This window comes from Anser anser (genome assembly GCF_964211835.1).
Source record: "Anser anser genome assembly, chromosome: 1".
NCBI classification, from domain to species: domain Eukaryota; kingdom Metazoa; phylum Chordata; class Aves; order Anseriformes; family Anatidae; genus Anser; species Anser anser.
Window position 1 is genome coordinate 75561334 of NC_139720.1, and position 26962 is coordinate 75588295.

General features: G+C 40.3%; 1 protein-coding gene across 5 annotated transcripts; it reads left to right on the top strand.

Annotated features, from left to right (window-relative positions):
* The first annotated feature begins 208 nt into the window (after positions 1 to 208).
* TTLL12 (tubulin tyrosine ligase like 12) lies at positions 209 to 25956 on the top strand. 5 transcript variants are annotated; one of them, XM_083842048.1, is made up of 15 exons: positions 231 to 415; positions 3194 to 3299; positions 6140 to 6315; positions 8143 to 8341; positions 9246 to 9405; positions 10061 to 10194; positions 13552 to 13628; positions 18186 to 18302; positions 18411 to 18605; positions 20206 to 20317; positions 21142 to 21293; positions 21381 to 21462; positions 21897 to 21965; positions 23793 to 23931; positions 25435 to 25956. In XM_083842048.1, the coding sequence occupies exons 2-15, from the start codon at positions 3294 to 3296 to the stop codon at positions 25584 to 25586; spliced, it is 1770 nt and encodes a 589-aa protein (XP_083698174.1). In that variant the 5' UTR covers positions 231 to 415; positions 3194 to 3293; the 3' UTR covers positions 25587 to 25956. The 5 variants fall into 5 exon arrangements, with proteins under 5 accessions (XP_083698171.1, XP_083698173.1, XP_083698172.1 ...); XM_083842049.1 differs by lacking the exon at positions 231 to 415 and adding an exon at positions 2343 to 2445; XM_083842045.1 differs by lacking the exon at positions 3194 to 3299 and having other exon boundaries at positions 209 to 415.
* Positions 25957 to 26962: the final 1006 nt, after the last annotated feature.

Genomic DNA, 26962 nt, shown 5'->3' on the forward strand with positions numbered 1-26962 from the left:
CGCATTAGTGAAAATCCACTTGTCTCCCCCCCCCCCCCCCAAAAAAAAACATAAAAGTTTAAAAATGAACTCGTTCAGCGCCGTACACGGTGCCTCCTGCTTCCCGTGTACACCCCTCAGCCCTAAACCCCAACAGCTTTCCCCAACCGTTTCTAACGGCCGCCCCGTGGCACGGCGAGCCCCGCCCCGCCGCCTCCCTCCCTCCTTCTCGGTCAGCCCCCGGCGTGTCCCGATGGGCGGTGGGGAGGGCGGAGGCAGCGGCTCGGGGTGGCAGCAGGAGCAGCAGGAGCCGGCCATGTCGGGGGACGGTGGGGAAGACCTAGCAGCCTTCGTGGCGCTGCACGGCGCCGCGCTCCGCGCCTCCTGCGTCCCGGCGCGCTACTGGGAGAGCCTGCGCCGCAAGCTGCGCGGCGAGGTGGGTCGGGGGTCTCGGGGGAGAGCCAGAGCAGCCGCCGCCGCCTCCCTCCCTTCTGGCCTTGCCCTTCGGGAAGCGGCCCGGCCGAGGGAGTAGAGGCGGCGGCCGCCGTAGTGGGGCCGGGAGGACCGCCGCGCTGTGCTCCCCGCGCGGCGGCGCCCATCTTAGCGCCTGCCCGCGGCGCTGGGGGCGGCTTGCACCAAGCCTGCGATGGAAGCCGCCGTGGCCGTGTTTAAGGCTGGGCGTTGTCGGTGTGTTATGGTTTGAGTTGCCTTGTGCCCTGGTTGGTTGGTTTTTCACTAATTTTCCTATCTCTCTTCGCTTTCACGCCGGTGTTTTCAGTCGCACGCCCCTGCGTGGAGTTGGCTTGTCCAGCACGCCCCGCACACGCGCGAGTTACCCGCTGTAGGTGGAGGTGGGCAGAGGGTTGTGTCCTGGGAGCCACCGTGGCTGGCTGCTTCTTTCGTGTGTTCGCTCTGCTCTGCGTGTTCCTGGTCCGGGTCAAAGCCACCCAGCCCTTTTGGCGAGCAGGGACAGCAGGGAGAAGGTTTTGGCTGGGGTTAAACCACCCCCAGCAGCATGAGGGTTGTGTCGCACAGCATTGTGGAGCAGCTGTGCAGCATGGCTTTTTGTCAGGATAAATTTTGGGGAATCTGTCAGCCCTTGTCACCACTCGAAGATGCATCAGTGTAAATCTGCGAACCTCTATTGAGGAAGACTCCCTCCTGCTGTAGTCCTACTCAGGCACATGCACACCATCACTTTGCAAGGGCTGGTCTGTTTCAGCTGAAGCTGGTGCCAGGAGGAGTTTGTGAAGTAAAGGGGCTCCGTACACCAGCACAGAGAGTTCATTTTCCCCCTGTTTGTTATCTGGAGAAGTGGGAGAGCTGTGGGGAGTCTAGAGGAGTATGCCTAGAGAGGGAAATAAGAGTGAGGTGATCTTGCAGTCCCAGAGGAAGAAAAAGCACTGATGAGAACTTCAGGGTATGGGGAGAACAGTATGGGATGCAGGAGGGCACCACCAGCAGTAGAGAAACAGGTGGGATGGGGTGAGAAGTTTGGACACAAAGTGCAGGACAGTGGGCAAGGAGAAGAGGCTGTGGGTTAATTCACTTGTACAAGTAGACTAACTTATCATTACTTGGATGCTTTTCTTCCCCATCTCAACTTTAAAGCTGGGATGGGAGGGATGCATAGAAAGATGTGATACTTACAGCACACTCAGTCAGGAAGATTTGAGTACGTTCCTGGTGCTTTCTGACTGTTGCTTGTCTGGTACCGCAATTAAGAGGGATATGTGTGTCTCACAGAGAAAATAAAAAAAAAAATAAGTCTACATCAACTCAAGCATGTACTCAGTCACAAACTTCCTGTAATATTATACCTCTCTCAGCAAGGATGTGTACAAGTGACTCGGAGCAGGGAGTATGCATTGCCCTATTTAAATAGGAGGGTAAGAAAAGCGACATGCCGGAACAGGATGAAGGTGAAGGCAGTATAAAACCAGTAAAGAAACACAAAATTGCAGGCTTTTGCGCTGCCATATGCCAGTATTAGAAAGCTAGAGGTAGTTGACAAACTGGATCATTGATTGTGCTGTGATGCAGCGCAGGCTTAAGGTTTGTGGCCAAAATCCATGCACGTTGTTGGGGGGCCATGGAATTTAGAGGGGGAAGAGAGTAGAATGAGGAAAACCATAGCTCTGATGCTTTCATAGGGGCTAGGACAGAGAAAGGTGGGGTGGAGAAAGCACATGCCCTAGGGTAGCAGAATGCTCCATCAGTTTCATTTTGCTTGCAGCTGTAGCTGAGCATGCTCTTTTGTACTAAGTGCCCTGGCACATGTGGAGAGAAGTGTAATGATTTCAGTGTGCTTAGGAAGATAAATCAGGCTGATAATGGCATGTGTCTCTACTATTGCAGCTTCTGTATTTTATCCAGAAGAGAGGAAAAAAGGATATGGAGAATACTGGGACATCCTGGGAAAATTGCATTGAGGAATGCAGTAGACTGGGATGAGCTCTTGAGGAGGTAGATAAAGAGTTGTGGTATGTTATGACTGGAGCAGCAGCAGTAAAGACAGCAGAGGAGGTGAAGGGAAAGGATTAAAATGTTTTGGGGCTTTAGGTGAAGAATAACTGGGGAAAAGAAATCAGTGAAATGTGAAGCATAGTATGAGCTCCCTTGCTTCACATGTGAAGGTGGGAGGAATTCTTCATCTGTCTTAACCTGTTGCAAAGATTAAAACTAGCACAGAACTTGGAAAACTTGCATCCATAACACAGATAATATTATCTTACATACCTCCAGAACCCAGGCAGCTGTTTTCCAACACACGTGTGCTTTGACATACAGCACCCTCCTTCCTAGCTGTATGCTAATGCCTGCAAGAGAAGTGGAGGGTTTTTTCATTTTTCCCTCATCTGGTGGAGCAGGTTTCCATCTGAGAGCATTGTGTAACTGCAAATTAAACTGCTCATCCAAAACATAGTGTGTCTGCTAGAGCAAGAAACCTGCTTTTATTTATTTCTTTGTTTTGTATTAACATGCAGTGCCTCTGGGAAGCAAACTTTTCTGGGTTTATGGCAAAAACTTGAAAACTTGCAAGTGTAACAACTTACACTAAAATTCTATTTCCAATATAGTGATTGTTTTCTATTTTACTGAAGAAATCTCATGTATTTTGGTTAGCAATACATGCTTCTGTGGCCTGCATAAGTCTGGGAAACACTGTGTCTGCATCTAATTTTATATGTGATCTCTTCCTTTTCTCTTCAAGTTGTATGTGAAGTGGAAGGCTCCTGTGCATTGCAGCAAGCTTTTTGTGGCCTTGAGAAGTTACTGTCAAAGGACTCCTTAGAGTTTTGTCCAAGTTTGAAATGAAGGTTTGTAATTGATTGTGCTACTAAACGTGCTGTTGCTCACAGGCTACCATGGCCTTTGCAGCAGTTTGCAGTGTGCCTGAAAGGAATTTGCTGAAGATGCCTGTGCTTTCTAATTGTCATCATGACGTGCCTGCTTTGTTTCACGTTTTCTGGTTCACTAGGTTTGTTAGGTTGGAACTGCACCTGAATAGGAAGAGGCAGGGATTTTGCCCAAGCATGTCTTGCTTGCAAATAGTTGTGCCACCAAAATGTGTTGCTACCCCTTTGCTCTTGTCTTGTAGAAATATTACTTACTCTGGTAGAGTACTTTGTGTGAGTTCTCCCTGTTCTGCTTCAAGCAAAAGGTCATGCTTTTCAAATCAGTGGTGGGACCTCACACAGCTGATCTTTGTCTTGAGCAGTTTAAGATTCCCTTAAGAGAGCTGCTGAGTTGGCAGAATGACAGGATTGACTTATTTTTTTAGCATAATTCTGCTGAAAAGGTATTAAAAGTGGAAATTACTGATAAGCTACTACACTTTTGCTAAATGAAACTGATGCAATGTTGGAGGGAGAGATGAAGACATTGGCTCAGAGGGTCTGGAGTCTCTTAGTTCCCAAGCGCTTAGTTGGTATTTCATGAAACATGCAGCCAACAACTTCCTTGTTATTAGCATTCACTGTGGGTGCTTGGTAGATGGGTAGAGGCTACTCTGGGAGCCAGCAGCAGGCTGGCCCCATGTCCGTGCACTGCCAAGAGTCTAGTGACAAAACCTTGTGAGCAAGAAGCATACAGGCCCACTGTGTAGCAGGTGTCAAGTAGACTCCAGTGAATTGCACTTGTGGTTTTAATTTCCTACCAATGCTAGTCATCTAGCTGCTGTTTCTCCTGCTGGCTAACGAGCTCCGTGGGGAAAGCTCTTGATATAGCTGCAGGAGCAGCAAAGAATCACTTGGCGGGGGGATTGGCATGTCTGTGCTCTGCTGCGCTCTTTGGCTGCCTGCTGTGGTCTGGGATTAGTGCTCATGCAGAGAGCTGGCTCTGGAGGCTGGCCCACGCGGGAGCCAACCTGATGGACATAAACCATGAGCACTGCTGGCAGCCACCCACGGAAGAACGCCACATGTTGCTGAGACCTGCCTGCGGTTAAATCAGCTTGGAGTGCCTGGGAGTCATACAGGCAATCGAGCAGGGACTTCAAGAAATGTCGGTGGCTGCTGTTGTAACAGCAAAAGGTCATAATATTGCTTGCTATTGAGTAATAACCTTTTCTAGAAAACTGGAAAGCTAGGAGTAAATTAGAATTGGTAGCTAGTTTGATGCTTTTTGAAGTGGGTGATGCTCAGTTAGCTATTAATTTTTTAATAGTTGTATTTTTAGTCTCCAGTAAGGATGTTTGCAAAATAATTTTATTTACTCAAAAAAAATAAGTACGTTTGGAGTTAGCCGATGCATTGTTGGCATCTTTTTCCACCCCTCATGCCAAAGGAAAATACCAGCCCCTGATCCTCACAAGTTGCAGGAACTTCTTCAGCTTGGGTGCTGTAACCTGAAGTCTGAAGTAGGTGTCATTTCCTTGCTGCTCTCCTTGGGCAGCTATCTGCTTTGTCGAAGTGGCTTTGCTTTACAAACATAGGGTTGAATTCCTCACCATCCTACTGTGGTTTAGCAGAGTTTATCATCTTGGAGGAACACTCTTGAAAGAAAGAAATAAAAGCTTGTTGCTACCTCTGGGATTTTCCAGCTAATAAGTTGTCAATGTCTAGAAGTAATGACTTGAAATAACGATGCATCAGGGACTTACCCAGGCTTGACATGTTAAACCAGTACCTCTAGAGGTTATGCTTCTAGGTCTTTCACCTTCCCAGTTACCTTCTAATGAGGTTACATGGAGAATGTGCTATTAGGAGGTCTGATGCCTCTTTAAAAATTATGTGTAAAAGGCCTAATGATTTGTCTGCTCCTGCCTGGTTGGTTATGTAGTGCAACTGACTTAGCAAAATAACTCCCTTTAAAAGGATTTGAAAAGGCTTCTGAGACTTTATACCTGTTTTGTTCTTAAAATTACATGTCTTTTTCGAATTCAGAAAAGTTGTAAGTAGCATCTTGGTTCTGCAAAAGGTATACAATCCCACCATTTGGCAAGATTTGTGGCAGAAAAGAAGCTTGTGTAGTGGCCTACTCATTTTACGTAGGTTTTTAATCAAGTTATTACATCTAAAGTGGCAAAGAATGCAAACCCCTTTTAGCATATCAGTGGAGGTAACTGTATAGACTTTAACTTGCAGCAGTATAGAGAGTCTTCCAACTCATCCAGAGGTGAGTGAGCGTATGCAGTTCCCTGAGTACGGAAAGAAGTGGAGGAAACACGGTAACATGTCATAACTGGTTTAGAACTTGATTGGTAAAACCTTTTTCTTTTTCAGGGGTCCTAATATACTCAGTGTGGTTCTGGAGCCTGGGTAACTCCTGGCTTTGTTGGGCATTACATGCCATAATATGAAACTATTTTTGCAGGAATTAAATTGCTTATTTTAGCTAAGTTTAACAAAAATACTCAGTTCTCATTTTCTAAAAAGTCTGAGGGGTTAAAGTTATGGACAATCATCAATAGATCTGTTGATGCTAAAGAAACCAACAAAGCTTACTGTCATTTAAGCAGAGAAACTTCCCGAACAACTAACTCCATTACTCTATTAAAATGTGCAAGAATGAATGCTGTAGTCCATCTATCTGTTAAGAATGCAATAAATGACAGGTTACAGGCCAAATTTGTCTACAAGTGCCTTTCAGTACTGCATTGTGCATTTCATGGTAGTGCCTCAGCTAAGTGTTTGACACTCTGCATTTTCAATCTCAGGTGTTTGATGCTGGTGACTACTTTGGGATAATGCAAGTAGAAGAGGTAGATGAGGAAGAAGAGGGTGATGAAGACATGGAAGAAGAATTGAAAAAGAAACCAAATCCTGGAAATGAGCCTTGTTTCAAAGTTATTGTAACAAATGAGAATGGGCTTCAAGCCTCCAATCCTGATAGGTGAGTAGTGATTTCAGAACTGGTCTTCGGTCTTTGAGTGGTCTTAAACCCTGAACATTTGGAAGTCTTTTTTTTTTTTTTTTTAAACTATGAAACATAGGCTTCATAGCAGGGAGATTATTTAACTTTCCTGAAACAAGCTGCCATCTTGTAAAGAGTACCTCTCATAATTTAGTGTTAAATTATGAATTGTTTCCTCTTTAGATTATGCAGGAAGATGCTTATAAATCAGTTTAATATAACAGAGAAAATAGAGTAAAGGCTACCTTAATGAGTTCTGTAGAAACTTTGTATCTGCATGTGTGTCCTTGGAAGAACACTGAAGAAATAACTGTATCCTCCACAAATCTCAAGCTAAGGTTATACTGAGTAACTTCAGTAATGATGCATGGCCTATTAAATTTCCTTCAGTTGGCTAAAATATAATTCAAGTATGATGGTGTGATTGCATGATATGCATGCATACATACTTAATTGAATGTATCAAGTTACAGTTGGTTTTCTTCAGAATCAGCTTATCTGTCATGAATATGACATTAGCATGCATCTGTAAAATTAGAAAAGTCGCATAAGATTAATAAAAAGAAAAAAGATATTGTAACACTCATTCAATTTCAAACGTAGAGGAGATTATTTGTCATACATAAATAATGAAGTCTAAACTCTGCTGGAGGTCTAAACATAATTATGTTCAGCTGTTTTTTAAAAAAAATTGCCAGACTTTTCATACTTTCTAGGTTTGGGAGTTTTAGACTTTGTATGTTTACCTAAATTTAGCCTTGATGAATAAAAAAAAAAAACAACTTAGAGCATAGGCATCTGCCTTTACATGCCTGCTTTAACTGAAGTCTTTGCCTTTCTAAATCTGAGAACACATGTAGATTATAAAATTCAAAAGAGCTCATATGATACTTGTGGGCTTCCTTGCAGCATTCAGACATGTCTGTTTGCTAACCGAGACGAAATAAATTTCCAGGGAGCACAACCTTAGCATTAAAGGAAGTTTCTTCTTTATCTGGAATCTGAGATACAAGAACTGTTCAAGGATACTCAGCATACATGATAGTTGGCATGTTTTTAACTTACTGAAAATTGGGGAGGGGGTTTAGCAAGTAGAATTCAGATTTTTCTCTGATGTGATTCAGTAAGAGGATATAACCAACATGTGGAGAACCTTCTGTTTAAATGAGTAGGCTTTTGCTGTAAAAATCATCCAGGTTACACAAGGAATAAACTTGTCACGGAGAGGCATGCCAGTTACGTATGGTTTTGATTTAGCTGGTAATTCTTTTAAACAATGCTTTTTTTCTAGGGGGGGAAAAAAGCCAAAAAGAAACAATCAAAGACCTTAAAACTGTATTATTTTTGGACTAGTCTACTATATAGGCTTCTAATGATCACACCATTCCACATAATTTTAAAGAGTTCATGGCTAGCAAGGTCTTTGAATACTTTCGCAAAACATTGTATTTACCTTCTTCAGGCAAGAATATCAGGTTGATGCAGTGGAATTAATAATGGTCAAAAAGAGTAAGTCTTGTATTCCAGGATAGTAAGAGGAACTGGGCTAACAAACTGAGCACCCTGTTCCGTGTTTGCTCCTCATTTTCATAGAATTGCTAACTAATGTACAATAAACTTTCTAGAACAAAAGCAAGTTGTTCTTAACCTGTAATGTCACGCTGTGTACTCGGGGAGTTACTTTGGGACTAAGAGAATACTTAGTTATCAAACTGTCTATAAGGACCTGTAGCTCTTCACAGAAAAAAAAATGGCCATTTGCGTATAAAAATATACTGTTGTAATGCTACCAAAATTGTCTTTAAGCATTTTCCTCATCGACCATGCTTGGACATACCGTGTTGAACACGCCCGCCAGCAGCTGCTTCACGTACCTGGTTTACTTCACAGAATGGCAAATCTCATGCGCATCGACTTTCATGGAGAGATCCCAGATGAGGGCAGTATTGAGCAAGTGTTGCAGGAAATGTGGAAATACAATCAGACCTACCAACTTTCTCAAGGGGTGAGTCTCTAAAGCCTAGTTGGGATGCTAAAAAGCTCTGAGTAATTGTGAGTGAAGACATTCTGGTCTAGGGGATTGTTGTGGTAGCTTTTCTTTTTATTATTTAAAAAGCAGATTTGAGCAGTACATCTCAGTCTTTCTACCCTGTGTCTTTGTTTCCCATATTGTCATGAGTGGCTTATGGGTCAGGTGAAATTATCTGTGTTACCACACTTTCCTGGAAGACAATTCAACCTATAGTTGAACGTGACTTCTGCTTCCCTTTCTGGCACTGAACTCTTTGAACAGCTTAAGTCTAATCCCCATGCCTCCATGTCTGTATCTGTAAAAGGTTGACTGTAGTGTTAATGATCAATTTAAGGCTTATTCATTCATTCTGGGTTTTATCATAAGTGTTGCAGGTAGGAATGTTTTGATGCAACCTCCAGTCTCACAGCTAGCTGTTGTAGCGTGGGGCAGCTCTGCTCTCTTTCATTGCTACAGCTGTGGACTTCAAACTCCTCCTTGTAGCAAACTCCTTCTAATAGAAACTGAAGGAAAACTATCCCTGTGAGAAAACAAACAGTATTCTGCTGCTTTAACTCCCTGAAATGATTTGTTTGATACAGGGGAAGTTGATCTGGTAAGCAATAGATATGCTGGCATAAGGAGGAGGATGGTACTGTGCCATTGAGTTGGGAACAGGCTTGCCAAGCTTTCACAGTGCCTGGATTCTAGACTGGCTTAGTCTCAGACTTGCAGAGATGAGAATGTTACTCTGTACTTAGCACCTGCTCACGATCTTGAGTAGAGTAGGAAACAGAGAAATGGTGTAGAGAGTACTGCCAGTGCTTTCTGTCTTGCAGTGCTTTGCTTTTCTAGCAATTGCTACGTGCAGAATGTCTCACTCTATTTAATTGTTCAGACTGCAGAGGAGAAGGTACCTGTCTGGTATGTTATGGATGAATTTGGATCGCGCATTCAGCATTCAGATCAGCCTAGCTTTGCAACAGCACCACTATTCTATATGCCTCAACAAATCGCTTACACTGTTCTCTGGCCCTTGAGAGATCTTGAAACTGGCGGTAAGCATGTGTGTCTGTTGAGTCTGTTTTTTAATGCCCACAACAGAAGTTACGCAATATTCTTATAAATAATCGAGCACTTCACAGCACAATAGGTACTTCAAGACTAAAATGCATATTTCTGAAGCTATCAAATTTCAAAGTTCTATCTGATATTTCCAGCACCATAATTTATGTGATGTCTACCTCCTAGCAGTCCTTTATCCATCAAATAATGTTCATGTTTTATTGACAGAGCACTTAAATCTTGCATCACTGCCTTAGTGAAACTACTGCTTCAGGCATCCAAAAGTTTAAGACAACTTCTTTGTGTTTGTATCTCTGAGTCAGTCAAGCACATTTCTCAAGTGGAGAAATGCCAAATCAACTTTGTGCCTCTATCCTTAGTTGTAGGCCACCTTATGCCCCCATCATGTAGAGGGTGTGATTATGTTCAGCTGTGTGATTAAACTGTCATAAGTCAGCTAATTTGGGATTAATTTTTGTATCCCAGGTAATGCCTTTTTAATATAGTTCTTTAAATGCAAAATTAGATATAATTACAAAATTTGTGGTATTACTAACTGTTCAGCCGTCATATGTGTGTTGAGGTATGAGGAGGATTTTAAGTGGAGAATAGAAGGCTACTCCTAAAAGACTCCTTGTTTTGCTGCAGAGGAAGTGACTCGTGATTATGCTTATGGGGAAAGAGATCACTTGATCAGGAAGTGTGTTTTGTTACCATGGGTGTCTGCTGGGGTATTGGATGTCAACTGTTTTACCCCAGAGCCATCGGATGAGCATTACCAGGTATGAGTTTAATAAATCTCATCTTTTATATCTTTAAAGAGACAGTGTCTAAAAAGCTTTCAAGAGTTCTGTTTCTTTTTAGGCTTAAAGATTAATTCAGAACTTATGTACTAACTAAAAAAATCAAAGCATAGTGAGACAAGAAGTATCTTGTATATAATATGTAATTTTCAAAACTGAAGCAAATCAAATGGCTTATAAATGTTACTGCATTATTCCCTAGTATTTTTAATGTAAGCACAGTGCAAGGCATTGCCTAATAGGCTTGCTCACTGGCTCTGTTGTTATAGCACTTCTGGTCAGTCTTGAATTACAGGAAGATTCATTTTGGTATGCTAGGAGTGGTTATACTTTTCAGCCTGATTATTCACTGAATGTGGTTTAGAATCACTAAATATTAGAGTAGCAAAAACGTATATTACTTAATGTATACGGAGTATGCAGCATGCTGTTCTGTGGTACATAGCAACTATACAGCAGTGTTACTGCTGGTCATGACCCCACTTTCCGCTGTCAGACATGTACCAGCTACAGTTACTGACTCATTTTGCTCTTTGGATACTGAGAAAGAGATGGGTTTACATTGTGAATCATTCATGTAAATGTGAGATTTTGATGACTTTTGGTATAAAGCCTTGTAGTTACACCTGTGCACTGTCAAGTAAAAAGTATACATTCAAGGCTAATATAAACAATCTTCTCCATGTACTTGTAAGAAATTTGATGCACCTTTTATAAAGTACTGATCTAATCTGTTTTGAGCTCTCCTTTCTACCTTTCTACTAAGGGTTTGTGATATTTTAAGAATATGAAATAAATGTTGCTTGGAATCTCCTTTTCATGAACCAAGCTTGCATGAGATTCTTTTTTAAGACGGCAGAAGTGTGGTTCCTGATCCATATAAGGATGCTGTACTGGCTGCTAACAGTGTTCAAAGATGGATCTGTGCCCTATACCAACTGCCTGCTGCTTTTCATGGAGGATGGGCAGAAAATGCTGGATCCAGTTTGTTATTAACTAGGCAAAAATGAAGTTAAGCTGCTTCTGTCAAGTAAAGGTATACACTCAGAAAAGCTAGGCTGTTTTGTAACCCATGTCAGATTAGTTGGTTGGGATTTTGCACTTTTTGGAAGCAGGATAGATGTAAATACTTTGTATTTACAGATGAGGAACAATGCTCGCATAGTTCTGGCCATGCAGATGTTCTCTTAGGAAGAGTGCCTGTATCTCAGATAAGGCACTCTTTTGCGTGTGTTTTAATTCTGTTTTGGGATGATCAGTGCAGGCTAAAGAGCTATGTGTGGCAGATGAGCCAAATATCTTCCTTTCCCACCCCACCTTGAAAGCATCTTTTCAGAGCATCCTTTTGTCTCTTTTTGTGTCTCTGCCACTCAGCTATTGAGATGACAAAGTATTTATGCTAGAACCATACAACAGAGCTCTTTTACTCTAGAATTTTCAGCTGTAGATTAAAGTCTTAAGCTGGCGACAGACCAGTGAAGAATAACTTGGCACACACTCCTAGCTGTCTTGTCTTCACATAAGCAGAGCTATATGCACAAAAACTTGCGGACTATGTCAGAGACTTGTTTACAGTGTTAGTATGTGAGACAGCAATTTTGCAAGGAAACGTAGTTGTGTGAAAAATCTTTTTGTAAGTCATACTGTTTCACAATGACATTTGTTGCTACCTCTGTACAGTTTTTGCAACTGGGAATGCTTCACTCCTGTGTACAAATAATTACTTGTTAAATTATCTGTGGTGTTGTGTTTTAAAACGGGGGTGCTACTTTCCTGGTTCTCATTTTTCTTTAGATAGAATCATAGACTCATAGAATGGTTTGGGTTGGAATGGACCTTTAAAGATGATCTAGTGCCAAAAAAAAAAAAATTCAATCTTTATAGAAGAATCAGAGTTGTTATAGCAATATTGCAGATTAAGTTTCACCTGTTTTTTGTCCTTTTACCTAATTCTGTTCTTCAACACAGACCACAGAGTCTGTGACTTAAATGGTACTATGGGTAGTGTGATTGGGCAACGATTGCAGAAAGCAGAGTCAGAGGAGGCAGTTTCTCACAAAGTGTCTGGAATGGAAGAAATACCTCTTGGGAGACCAGGGTATTTGTTGTTCTGCCGTGGCTCCCTGAATTTGAATTTCAGGATAGATGTTAATGAATCCTCTACTGCTCTGAAAATTTTAGTCTTCTCTTAAAAGTACAGGCTTCTTTCCTTATCTTAGGTGACTCCAGGAGTTATTATGTATTTGTACTGTCCAGTCTATTTTTAGAAGATCTCTGATCAGGATTTGCTTTTATTTATGCTTTCCCATTAAATAGGATTATATTCTCTGTAACAGCCTTAAAGATAGAGCGGAATGTCTGTGGCTGGACAGACGCTTCAGCACTGCAGCTTGCATGGTCAGCCTGTGGCAGCCAGAACTCAGGGAGCTGTTGCAGAACAGCAGCTACTCAGGTTTCTTCCGTTGCATTTGTCCCATCCCAGAGTTCTTGTAAGCTACTTCATGTGTCAGGATAGTAGCAGTGGTTCAAATGTGTGCTTTTTCATCAGAGTTGTAAAAAGTGGAGTGAGGTGCATGCTTACTCTTGAAGATTGCAAAAAGCCTTCTGTTCAGTTTTACAGGAGCAGAACTTCCAGCCTTCTGTGCTTTTTTTCAGTTATCCATAATAAAACATAACTAAATGGTCAGTCTTCCTTCCATTCCCTTGGACATACAGTAACTTTCTTTTAGTGTGTGTGACTGTGTGGTTTGGTGTCTTGTTTAATGCTTAAAAGCAGAAGTTTCTCATGGTGCTTGGATAGTGTTGATAAGCCCTGGTCTTAAAGCCATACCTCTTGTTCCTTCTTTACCAATAGCCTCTTACTCTGATTCCTTTCTACCTCTGTTCTTGTACTGGCTTTTTTTCTGGGCATTATACAACATAATACTCTTTTGAAAATGCAGCTTTGGTGGAGTTCTCTTGAACCAGGCAGTAGACTAAGCAAGACATGTAGTGGACTGTAATTTCTACTGTGGCTACAAATGCACGTGTACATGTGTATTTTAATATTTATGTGAGGATAAGCAATTACAGAAAATTATCCTTAAAGTTTTGTAAGTTTTGTAACACTTAAGTTTTACAAGTTTTTAAGTTTTGTAACACTTAATCGTGTTGAATATTTTAGCTGTAGTTTTTCTTTAAAGATTGTGTTAATTGTTTTTCAATCACTTCTATAAACCTGATTATGCACACTTTAAAATTCATTTTGATTTAAGTTGCTGTTCAAAGTTGCTGATTATTGTGACATTTGATCCAAGACTGCCCACTTATTGTAACTCATATTAACTTTTTTTTTAGGCTATTTTAGCAGAAAACAAGGAGAAACTGCCTATAGCAATAAACCCACCAGTTTATGACAAAGACAAAGTTTTCAAGTACGTATCTGCAAACAAAATGCTTTCTTGCCAAGGTTAAGTATAATAACTGCAGTGTACTCAAGTAGATCAGCCTTTTCTAGCTTTGAGCAACAGAGGCAAGTACCCACTTACCATTCTGATTTATGAGTTCTTGTCAGATTCTTTGGGGTAAATGGATTGTCACTTACAGAATTTCTGGAAAAAACAACTAATTTTTATTAAAGTGCCACCTTCTGGGCAAAATAAAAGTTGCAAAATGTTTTCTTTTAATGTTTGTTTTCACTAAGAAGTATAACTAAAGTATATAAGAGACTAAAGACTTCTCTGCTGCAGTATAGCATGTGACTGTGGTGCAGGTGCTTTTCTTTGTGTTAATATAACAGACTAATTCCACGCCTCTTCTGATGAGATTGCTGAACAGGAGAACCATGTCAAAGCCTGTTATGCTTAAAATTGTATATGTGCTGTAGTAGTGTATGGTATGAAATTACTTCAGAAGAAAGCTGGAAGAACATTGTACGGATAAAGAATTTCAAAGGGCTGTGAGCAAAACCAGTGGCGCTGCATGACTAGACTGCATTATTACTGGTTTTATTCTAGAAAAACATATATTACATAGTATGTGCTGTGTATTTTGCTCCATGGTATTGCTGTCTGACACTGGGATCCAAGTCCTTGCTTGCAGAATTTTTGCATAAGGGATAAAAGTAGGTTAAAACATGGCTGGCAGATATACTTACACCCCAGCTTCATGTGTTTAAGGGGTTTGTTACTTACTAGATTAACTTTTACTTGAGATGTACTACTGAAAATTTGGTCCTGTAAGGTTGAGAGGCATTTCTTACCTTGCTCAGTGATAGTCTCGGTTTCATTATGCAATTGAGATCTGACTACCAGACTTGAGGATAAGAAGCTATTTTTTCATCCAGATTGCTTACCTCTATTTCAGATAATGGAGACCCAGGCATACATTCTAATAAAGATAGAGAAAAACAGTGGGGTTGCTGAGAAGTGTCAGCTTTTCACTGCTACCTCTTTCTCTTGTATCTTGTATGATGTTAAACATTAACACCAGGGAGGCAGGGAGGGAAACACATGCCAGATCCCTCCTACTCTGTTTCTGAGAAATGTTGTCAACAGCTTGTCCATGCACTAATACGGAGCGTCCTTTCCTCTTCGTTACCCAGCTCCTGTCTGAAGAGGAGAAAAAAAGAGCAGCTTAGCCTCCATAGGACAAGGAGGACCTCCATAGGAGGTCCTTCTTGTGTTTTTTTGAATTTCATCTACTAAACATCCTCCAGGAGCAGGGTAGTATGTCAGAGTCCAGATGTTCTAGCAGGAGTTGCAGTCCTGCACTGCATTCAGAGAACTAAAGTTTTTGAGGGTGTCACCACGGACAGGCAGATGGGGACATAAGAAGCTCAGTAGATGTATATAGCCCATATTTTTCTCAAATTATGCATTAATACTAATGTACTCGAGTCCCTAAAGGAATCTTTTATCACTCAGTGATAGGTGTTGACAGAGAAATGCATTCATTTTATATGGTGTTTGTGTGAGAGCTTAAGTCTTGAAAATAAGTCTTCTGCCTTCCAGAGCCTTTGACTGTCTCAAGACTTTTATGTTAATAGTATTGTATGTAGAATGTATGGAGTGATTTAAAAACTTTGAGTGGAATGACCCTCTAATCTTAACCTCAACAAGCAGCTATAATGCGTACCTCAAATAACTTATTTTGGTGGCCTTCTTGCTCTTAGTGGAGGTAGATTGAGCTACCCTATATCTTTTGTCTCTTGCTGCATTTTTGTATGCTCTGTAAGCAAGTCTTAAGATACTATAACTCTGGCATATGAATTTCTTTGCAAGAATTCAAGATGAAGAAAGCAGACTTTATTGCTAATGTGAGTAGTACTTCTGAAGTACTGTGTATAGCTATAAGCTATTTTAAGTCTTTTTAATAGTGGTTAGTAACTATGTATTATTGAATATACCACAATCTTCTGTGTGTCTGTAAAAGTAGCTCATTGTTATAGTGAGAAATTTTTGAAAGAGAGGTAACAATTTATTTAAGATGTTCTTTGCTCTCGATAGTTAACCAGGAAGAAAAAGATTACAAGAATTTCTAAAGAGCATGCTGTTCAGAGTGACTGAATGCAGGTCGCTACTTGTACTTGTGTGGTGTAAACATTTAAGTGAACTAACACTGGAAGGAAGTGTATTTTTGGATGTGCAAGACAAGGTGATCTACCTCTCAGCTGAACATCATGCTCTTTCTGCTGAGAAGAGTAGCTGTTCATGCCTAGCCAGCAATGGGAATTTGTTACTAAATTATGTATTTGGAAATGTGGAATAAGAACAATGCAGAGGGAGGAAGAAAACAATGAATAAAAAATAAAAAATCCCCTCCTCAAAAAAAACACCTGACTGATTAAATGATACCCACGGAGTGATGTTCAATACAGATTTATTGGAGTTATCCAGATGCTGCCTGATTTTCCAGGCTTCATTTTGTGCTGTCAAAGGCCAAATGCCTTGTCCTTAGGCCTTTGTTACAGCACTATATTTTTCATACCATCACCTCTTTATGACTTGAGTGAAGGGTTTTGCTATGGAGGTTGTTTTTGTTTGGTCTTAACCAATGATTAATCAGTTTTAATGCCTTAGGCTATGTTTGGTTCAGCCTTATTTTTGACCTACTTGGAAATTCGTTGCAAGAGCCATTGAGTAATGAACCAGAGGTTTCAAAGGTGTTTTCTGTAGCTGCAACTGGAGAGAATGAAAGATTCCCTACTGACTTTCTTTCAATAATTTCAATATATATATTTAAAAAAAAAAAAAAAAACTTTACCTGTTAGTGCATCTGAAGATCTCTGGTGGTAGCTCATGCAAAGGAGTCTTACCTGAGCCTCTTCATAGCTTCAAAGTACCACTAATTCTGAACGACTGTTTCATTTTCTTCCTGGGGAAGGCAACTATAGCTGGACTGTTTTTGCACATAACTAACCAAATGACTGTACAGCCTCAGTCCAACCCTAGCCATGGTTCTACTCCAAATATATACCATCATATATGCAAGCTTTACCCAGGCACATTGGTATACTCATTCTGAAAAGCAAACTACTTGGTTGAGTTACTTCTAGTCCGCTTTCCTCAGCTAGAGACCAGATGCTGCTCACACAGCCTGGAGCAGAAGTGACTTCCTGAGTCACTTCCTGAAGTGAGTCCTGAGGACAAGCATTCCAGCACTCTACCACCAAAAAAGTGTAATATGTTGACAAAATATTTCCATATTATACTCAATGGGCTTAATCACAGGAAAGAAAAATAAACTAATGCTGGTCCCAGTTTTCCAGTGATTCTAACAAGCAGAATAGGTCTGTATGAATGTAGGTCTGATGATCCCCTTGCCACTAAGAGCTATAAGCTACATTTAGATCTAGCTACAGGGGGCTGGTGTTATTGTGGGAGGATATTGTGTATTGTAGGGTGTGCTTACTAGGGACTGATCTGGGACTGTATGAGCAACTTAAATTCTACTTTTTTTTTTTCATGGAATTATAGAATGGTTTGGGTTGGAAGGAACCTTAAAGGTCGTCTAACTCCAACCTACCTGTTGTGGGCAGGGACACCTTCCACTAGACCAGCTGTATGTATTGCTGTATTTGTTGAGGATATGGGATTCTACAAGACTTTGTTACAGCATTGTAAGGCCTTTTACCTTCAGGTCACTGCTTTGAATCCCATTTGCTTCAGCAAGGACTAAAAGTTGCTCCAAACCAGTAGATATTTGTTTAGCATGCATATGAGATGAATTTGGTGGAACATGTGCTGGGTCCTTTATCAAATTTGGCGTTGTACTTTCCTCAGCTGTGCTGATCTAGAAGGAGAAGCCAAATATTGCAGAAAGAAATGCTGGTAGGGCTATATGAAGTTACTAACTTCACTCAGTTGCAGTAGTAGGGAAAGAAAGACGATTTCTTTCAACGAGGATGCCAGGGCTGACTCTCCTCATTTGCAGTGAATGTATTTCTCTTAATTTTAGACTCCAGTGTAAATAGTATAACCGATATAATATGTCACACATGGAGTTATGCAAAACATTTGTGGGAATAAACAAAGCATCTTACATACTGTTTTTTGAAGAATGTTTTGCCCTATGACTGGGCTATTTCAGCAGCTCATTATTCCAGAGAGATCTTTCTCAGGGGAACATATCTTCCAATCAGTTAGTAGTAGAAGTGGAAAGGAAAGTTACACATCTGATAAGAACAGGTCTGGAGAGGAGGAAGAATATAGTGGTTCCTCAAGAAAAAAAATAGTGGTTCTCTATCAGAGACTTAGTCGCTAGTCTCAGTTGCTGTTTTCATGAAAGTTGTAAGACCTAAACTTGTTGAAATTTTTGTCTCAAAACACCTTTTTCTAATCTTTCCCACTTTTAATTTTTTTTCTGTGGGTTGAGAGATTCTCACAGATAATGTGTTGGTAACGCATCACTCTTGTAGGAAGCCAAGCTTAAAAAAAAAAACTTTGCAATCTGTTCAGTTTCAGAAATGAAACTTCATATGCCTCTTCTAGGGTTTTCACAGACATTCAGCAAGTCCTCAACAGCCTGACACATCCCCGCTTTGTGTTCACAGACAACGAGAGAGAAGCAGACATCCTCTACAATTTCTCACACTTCAAGGATTACAGGTTGCAATTGTTTCCCTGATAATACAAATTGTTTTGTTGCTATAAAAAAAAGTGTTCCCAAAGGCCTTCCTGGCCCTTCCCCTCTCCCCCAAAACTTCTGTTTTGTAGGAAGCTGAGTGAGGAAAGACCTGAAGTAATGCTGAATCAGTTCCCGTGTGAGAGCCTCCTGACTGTCAAAGACTGCCTGGCATCCATATCTAGACGAGCTGGAGGACCAGATGGGCCAAGATGGTTGCCTCGTACTTTTAATCTCCAGACAGAATTGCCGCAGTTCATCTGTTACTTTCAGCAACGTGAGAGAAGGTGGTTCATGTTTCTGCTTCCTTACATTTTTTGCTTTCTTGATCCTGCTTTCCCCAAAGACCAGTATCGTACATACTAAGGTTTGCAAACTGTTGCACCACCGAGAGTTTGCTCTTGTTGCATTTATGGTCAAGTAAATTTTATGTGGAAAGTGGGAACTTTTTAGTTACTTACTGTAAGAGTAGGTAAGCAATGCATTTCTGAAACAAAAACCTTTGTCATGGTTTTAACAGCAGATTTGTAGCTGTTTCTTTTTTGAAAAGTCAAGTCTTAGATATCCAAAGGATCAGAATGTATTTGCAACAAATATTTGTTTTGTTTTGTTTTTTTTTTCTCCAGGGAACCAGTACCAGTTGTTCTTGCACTGAAGTGAAAAATGTTTAGGGTTAAAGTAGTTCGGTTATGTATGGATGTGAAAGTAAAAATGAGTTTTAGTATTAGCATAAAGAAGTTGTGGAGCTTTAGAATTTTGAACTCGTGTTCTTTCTGCTGCTGCAGCTCCCTTCGAGTCTTAATAGGGAAGCTAAGATTCTCTTATTAAGAGAGAGTATTTGGTACTGCTAGTGGAATAATTTCTTAAGCCTGTCAGGAGGTCTAATGCCTGTCATGAAGTGTTCTGACTGAAAAGTTGCTTCCTTGGTGGCTCTTGTTTACAGTGTTAGCTGCCAGGAATTTGGCCATTCTTTGGTCTGTGGATTCTGTTCTTGACTAGCATAACCAGGAGAGTGCGTTCCTTCCATGTGTCCTTAGTCTGTGTTGTTTTAAATACCTTTTTAATATCAAGGATTGAGCACGAATGCAGTATGTATACTTAAGGGAGAAGGAAGGAGGAGATAGTGTTTTGTGTGAAACTTCCTGTCTTAAGTTAGCACTGCTAACTTCAGCTCAGTTTGTGCTGTTTATCATAAAGCCCAAGCAGTTTCTTGGGATGCTTTCATTTATTAACTGAGGAAAGAAAGACATCACATGTCACCCTGCCCTTACTCAAAAAGATGCATCAAATAAAGACCAGCGTATTACCCGTTGTTCTTGAGGGTATTTCAAGAAATACTGCCCCCTTGAGGTGACTGGGTACTCAAAAGTGAGATGATGATGGTACGTTCTTGGTTTTTTTTGCAATATGAATTGCTGAGATATTTTCTGACTTCTTCCCGAAGGGGAGAGTTGTGATGTCATTTAATGTGAATTATTTGGAGGTGCTATTAGGGAATCAACTTAAACTTGCATGAATATGTGCCAGAGCAGTCAGACTCTTGGCAGAGTGATGTCTGTACCATGACCTCTGTGTCATCATGGTGATGCTGTCCTGTTGATGAGGTGTTCTCTTTGGAAGAATATCAGAAAATCTCACAGAAGAAAATCAGCAGTGAGAAGATGCTAGTCCCTAACTGAAAAGATCAGTGAAAGCTACCACTACCTTTTCTCTGCTTCGCCTAAGACCACTGCTCCTAGCTGTCAGTCAGAAGTCCTTAGATCTTGCACTGTAGTGCACAGATTCATGAAGTATTTAGACAGAAGAGTACATAGATCAGTTCAAGTGGGTGTTGAGACAGATAAATGAGGTGGATGCTTATTGGCTTTGTCTTTCTGTCTCTCACAGAGGAGAAGACAATCACTGGATATGCAAACCATGGAACTTGGCCAGAAGCCTGGACACCCACATCACCAACAGCCTTAACAATATCATCAGGCATAGGGAAAGCAGCCCAAAGGTTAGAGATCATGTCTTTGATTAAGATTTAAAGGGGATAGCTGAAAAAACTGTTATAGGAGGTGGTTGAAGAATACAAGGAAAGAAATCTATTTTCTTCAAAATTGTTATGTTGGCTATAGGTGTACTACATGAATCAATTCAGAATTAATTACTCAAATCAGTGTCTCTTGTTGCAGTGATGAAGACACTTCCATTTGCCCGAAAGAAGCTGGTGTTTTCTTCTTTAAAATATGCCCTGACAGTAATGGATGTTTCAGCGTGTTACTGCTTTAATGCTAATCCTCAGACTAAACTGAACACACATTAACTATAGTTAGCATTGGTCATGAATTTTGGAACATGATTGCTTCTGTCCCCTGTTGATCACTATTGTTGATCCACAGCTCTGCTTGACAGCATAAAGCACTCTTTGCCAACAATATAAAAAACTCTGTTATTTGTCTAGGGATTCTGCAATATGTGGTCATAATGTCAGACTGTCACCGAAGCTTTATTTCTGGTGAAGTGCAGACTGCATGTATTTTCTGGAATAAAGAAGTGCATGAAGTGTGTCATGCTTCTATTTCAAAACAATAAGGTCACCAATATTACAAATACAATTATTTTTGTGACTTTTTCCTTAGAAACAAGTATATTCTGGCCTTCCAGCTTCCCCATCCTGGTTCCAGAGTTTTGATAAAACAAACTTATTTGCACAACAACATAACATATTCATGCATGCTTCTAAAGAAACTGAAATGTATATAAGGATATCTTCAGTCCTCACGATCCAGGGACACTTCAGCTGAATTATATTTACTGTGTGTTTTTGGTTTCTTGTAGGTAGTGTGCAAATATATTGAAAATCCAGTCTTGTTTCACCGAGAAGAGGTGGGGATGGTTAAATTTGACATCCGTTATGTTGTATTGCTGAGGTCCATAAAACCACTCAAGCTATATATCTATGATGTATTTTGGCTGCGCTTTTCAAATCGGTAATTAAATTCTTCACCTTGTTAGACTGAAGGGACTTAAAATTAAATCTGATACCTTGGAAACTAAAGAACTGTTTTATTCCTTAGGGCGTTTTCCCTTGATGACCTGGATGACTATGAGAAGCATTTCACAGTCATGAATTATGCGCCTGGTGTAACATTAAAGCAGGTAAGCAAACAGTCCAAAACATTCTGCTTTTTGTTGTTAGAAAACCTTCCAGTGCCTACTTCTGTGGCTATTCCCAAATACCCTATTTCACATCCACTTAAGCAAGCAGTCAGTGTTGGAACTATCCTAATCAAGTATTTTCCTAGGTGTTTTTTTACCCTCTGGACCCCTAATAATCTATGGTAGATAATACAAACCTACATCCTTGAATATAACCCATGTTGATAGAGATCAGTAAAAGGCTTTAGTATAATCTTTTATATAGAGACACTAGAACATGGAAGGGTTTTAGGAACTGTAAAATTCCCTAGTTCTCTATCTGAGCTTGTATGAATGGCAAAAAAATATATATTTTTTTTTATTTTTGTGTTATCTGATCGCTCAGTCATTCATTCCCAACCAAAGCAATATATAATGTTGCTAAACTGTTTTAGGTACATTGTGAAGAATTTATTCCTATGTTTGAAAAACAGTATCCTGAATATCCATGGACAACAGTACAAGTAAGTCAGCAATTCATCTTTGTTGTGTAAACATTTGTGAATCCTTTTTTATTTAGTAAATTAGCTTTTCGAAAAGTTAGTTTTTCCCTTACAAAATGTAGTCAACCAGCTTCACAAAGGACAGCAAATGTTAACCTTTACTTTAGAAACATTTTTTAACTTAAGATGTTTCAGTCTGAATTAGTCTATTGTTAGCACTTGAATTTTATTTCATAGTCACATTACGAGAATTCTGTGTACTGGACTTAGTAATAAAGCCAGTCCTGTTTAAGACCAGGATTCTGGGAGCAGGATCTTTTTTCTTGTGAGTTTAATGCCTTTTGAAGAAGGATGCCGATTATCTAAACCCATGGTTGTGAAGATTTTAGTATTGGAATTCCCTTCCTTACCCATGGTTGTGAAGATTTAGTATTGGAATTCCCTTTCTTTTTGCATACAGAGTATGAAGTGTGTTGCAATTAACAGCTGTTGCTTATTGTGACTCTGGTAAAGTTTTCAAAGCTTTTAGTACCTTCTGTTTCAGCAGGTTATTAACTCTGAATCTGAAGAGTTGAAACCATGAAGTATTCAGGCTCTTGCTTCCTTTGTTCCAAAGAGCTTCATGACATAAGGGGCTGTCAAGACAAGTACAAAATTAATCTCCTAAATCAGTTAAATGACATCATGGGTTTTGGCCTACCTATCCTAAGCAGAGCTGCAGATCTAAAGATCTCCCTGTAAATTTTCACATTAACTTGCTGTGCAGTGCACAGTGAATAATTTATTCACAAAAAAATTATTCACAGAAGTGAATAAATTACCTACCTGTGGGTTGATTTGCATAAAAATAATTTACATTGGTTTTACCTAGAACCTCGTATCCAACTAAAGATACTCAAATTATGACAGGTTTTGCAGTGTTAGGTTTGAAGTAGCCTGGAAGAGACTGCTAGGAGTGAAAGAGGGAGATCAAAGAAAAAGATGCTGCAGGCTACCCAAAGGAGTGCTTTGTGCAGAACATGAAGTATTATTGGGGAGATTTTAGATTAGAGGTTAGGAGAAAATTCTTTACTCAGAGGGTGGTGAGGCACTGGAACAGGTTGCCCAGAGAAGCTATGGATGCCCCATCCCAGGAGGTGTTCAAGGCCAGGCTGGATGGGGCTTTGGGCAACCTGGTCTGGTGGGAGGTGTCCTTGCCCATGGCAGGGGTGTTGGAACCAGATGGTCTTTAAGGTCGCTTCCAACCCGAGCCATTCTATTACTCTATCCATCTGCAGAATGAATGATTCACTGCAGTATAGACTCCATGCTAAAAATCATGCCTGTATGTTCTTGTTTTATTGCATTTCCACATTGGCTGATGGTTTCTGGAAATACCAGTGCGGTGTACACAGTGTGAGTGTGTATACACACAACACTGTTTCTAGATGCAGGTGTAAGTGGGTAGAAGACTTTTCTTTGCAGAACAAAACTAAGCTAGAATACAAATTAACAGGCAAGAAAAAAATAATTTCAGAACTGTACTGCTGGTGTTTATAGAACTCTCCTGGCTTCTCTCTCTGCCTTCATCTACATAAAAGTGTAATAGTGTACATAATGCCTGAAAAGGAGGTTAATTCTAATACTAAACGCACTGTTATTAGGATTTCTGTCTTACTTATTTTATCCCAGAAAAAGGTCATAGATGTCTGCCAGGTTCTTCGTACTTCCATTGCGTTGGTCTTTGTCTAAATGTATGTTCTGAAGTCAATGCTGTGTAGATTTTTGTCTGTTGGCTAGTGTAATTAAAAGTTTTTATTACCTTTATGGAACTTTGCTTCTCATTCTGAGACCTTTTTCTGTCGTTAGGCAAATATTTTTAAGGCATTTGCTGAGTTGTTCGAAGTTGCTTCAGCTAAACCTGCACCTCTTGGCATCTGTGATTATCCATCATCAAGAGCAATATATGCCATTGACTTAATGCTTAAATGGGACACAAGCAGAGATGGTGAGAAGTTCATTTCTTTGAATGTTGAATTCTTATTTGTGAACCTTGTCAGAAATTTGTTTCCTCTGTCTGAATTCTGACTTTTTTAAGCATTGTGAGCTGTGTGCTCTGTGCCTCTCACCGACATGAAAGCATATCTGGAGCTGCAGGTTTATGGTGTTAGAAGCTGCTGTGCTGGTTAACTGTGATAATGGGGAAGTTGCTAAATGTGTTTGCTGAATCCATACCTCCCTTGTGTCCCTGCTACTTCCATTCTCTGGGTTTGTTTTTGCTTGAATGTAGCTGTACTGCAGTCTAGTCCCTCTGACAGTGACAAGTTTTCTTTTCCATTTATTACGGGAGAATGCCTGAAATAGGTCTCTGTATCAAATCCTTAGAGACCTCTTCCTGTCTTCACCAAGAGGGTGGTCAGCACTGGAACAGGCTCCCCAGGGTAGTCGTCACAGCCCTGAGCTTGCTGTAGTTCAAGAAGTGTTTGGACAACGCTCTCAGACATAGGGTCTGGTTTTGGGTTGGTCCCGTGGAGCCAGGAGTTGGACTCCATGATCCTTGTTGGTCCCTTCCAACTTGGGATATTCTGTGATTCTGTGAACACAAAATTGACTGCCAGGGATGATTAAAGAGAACTGAATTTCCAGGACACAGGCAGAGAAGAGTCTTTCCTGTTCAGATCAGGTGGAGCAAGGGCTTGAATTTGGGTCTGCTCAATCCATGTTGAATGCTCTCTCAATTGAATGGTTACTTGTCCAAGAGCCCTCTTAAATGGGAAAGGCAAAGAACCTAACAGTATCACTAATTCTGGGAAAGGGACTGTGGTCCTTCTACGGACCAACCTCACATTACGGCCATGTCTGAACACGAGTTGTGTAGGGCCATAGCCTTTGGAAGTTGGGGGCATGGGTGGCGAAGTCACAGCAGTGATGCTGTTAGCAGCCTGCGGACAGATGGACAGGTTGCTGCTGTGCAGAGCAAAGCATGGCTTACCTACACAGCAGAAGGTTGTACCCCCACTTATGATTTCAGCACCAGACAGGAAGTAAAATTCTTTGTTTCTCTTTGCACAGAATGTATTTGATTCCCAACTCTGAACTGCACTGATTAAGTTGTAAGAGAAAATTAAACTTCCTGCTTTCCTCCTAGGAGCTGAGATGACGAGGCAGGTGGGGGGTGGCTGGAGGGTAAAGCAACAGGACTGTGAAGAGATTCCATTACATTGCTGCATATTCATCCTAAGTGAGGCATTGGATTAGCACAGTGATTGCAGAATCCATTGAGTAACTGTCCTCTGGATAACCATGGTGTAACAGACTTTTCTTCTTACAAAAACAAATAAAAGCAAAACAAAAAGCCCAAGCCCACTGAAACAAAAGGCCCTGACATTTTGTGTCATAAAAGATGCTTTTTTCTAGCCATTTTCTGTAATCTCTTTCTTAACAACAGGTGATGATTCAGGAACTCTTTATAGCTTGTATTAAAAGGCAGTGTTTTTGTTCCCCTTCACAGGCAAGAGAATTATGCAGCCTCAGATCCTGGAGGTGAACTTTAATCCTGACTGTGATAGAGCCTGCAAATACCACCCTACCTTTTTTAATGATGTCTTCAGCACCCTATTTCTGGATGAAACAAAAAACTGCCATGTGACACGTATTGTCTAGCCGCAAGAGACTTGACTCTTTCCTTCACAGATATGCTTAACAGCAATATTTAAATTTCAGTTCTCTGAGCTGTTGATGCAATTGTTTTCCTGTATTAGTAACCCATGAGAAAATGTCGTATCAGAAGAATATGCATATACTGTTTACTGTACCAATGATTATTTTGTCTGCATTTTCCTTGTCTTGCTTAATCCTATAAATCACCAGCTTGTGTTGACCAAATATCTTGTTTATTGAATATGGGAGACCTCAAAATAGGACTTTAACTGGAGCAATTGACTTGTTTCTCAGGTAGCCTAATCTCTTGTTTGCTTGCTGGGAAACATTGCATAAGTTCTCTGTGTCAACATTAAAATTATAATTTACTGAATCATGTTGGAGTTTGCATATCTTCCCTAGCCACTCCTCTCTTATACAAAGATCTAAAATGTTTATGTCCACAGACTGAGGTGAAACAAGTTATTTTAAAGTTGCATGTGGGAAATTCAGGGAAAATCAAATATATGAAGCGTGATTGAAGGAGGGGGGAATCAGTTGAAGGTGATGAAGCTGGTGAACACCTGCTGAAATCTGTGCATGAAGTTAATAGACTGTTAGTTCTGAGTTTTTTGATATGAATGTAAATCCTATGAAGTGAGACAAATCTGTTAACTGTTAGGCATCTCATTTCTGTCTTGCTAAACAAAGCTGAAGTATCTTTAAAGAGTGGGATAGACTAATTTACTTGAAATATTTTACCTAAGGACAGAAGGATGATACTTTCTCATGGGAGAATAATATGGTATTTCAGTGAAGTGGACTAACAAGGTAATGAGATGGAATATTTGATGGCTCTTCCCATTCTTGATTTTAAAAAAAATATATAAAAAAAATTAGGAACCCTGTATTGCATGATTGTCAGCCTGCCCCTTAAAGAAAAACTAGACTTGTGAGAAGGGATGAAGGCAGGAAGTGAGAGGGATGTTGTGTCTAGAGCAGCAACAAAAAAAAAAGCCTGAGGAAAGGAAATGGATCCAAGAAACTGCTAGAGGACCAAGCAGTCTTTGGATTTTCAAGTTAAGACCCTAAGACAGATGTTTGGGAGTGAGGTGTCAATTTCAAATTAATCATTCCTGACCTCTCTTCCTCCTTCAGATCAGGGTAACTAGCTGAAATTAGCAATTTTAGGCTGTATTATGTTGCTTTATGTATGGACAAGTTGCAAAAGGTGTTCTGTCCACCATGAAGTATAAGTTATGTGGGTAGTATATTCTTAGCTAGCTGCAGCCGTTGGAATCTGAGCGCAAAGTACAATTATAAAATTGTACAAGTGTTCGAAACCTTACTTCAAGTTTTGCTATCAAATGCACTATCCCTTGTGATCAGGAAGGGAAAGA

Bases quoted from the DNA above. Each gene is read 5' to 3' on its own strand.
- TTLL12 (XM_083842045.1), top strand. From the start codon at position 233: ATGGGCGGTGGGGAGGGCGGAGGCAGCGGCTCGGGGTGGCAGCAGGAG. The intron at 416-6,139 runs GTGGGTCGGGGG...TTTCAATCTCAG, and splicing joins GCCGCAAGCTGCGCGGCGAG to GTGTTTGATGCTGGTGACTA. The intron at 8,342-9,245 runs GTGAGTCTCTAA...TTAATTGTTCAG, and splicing joins CCTACCAACTTTCTCAAGGG to ACTGCAGAGGAGAAGGTACC.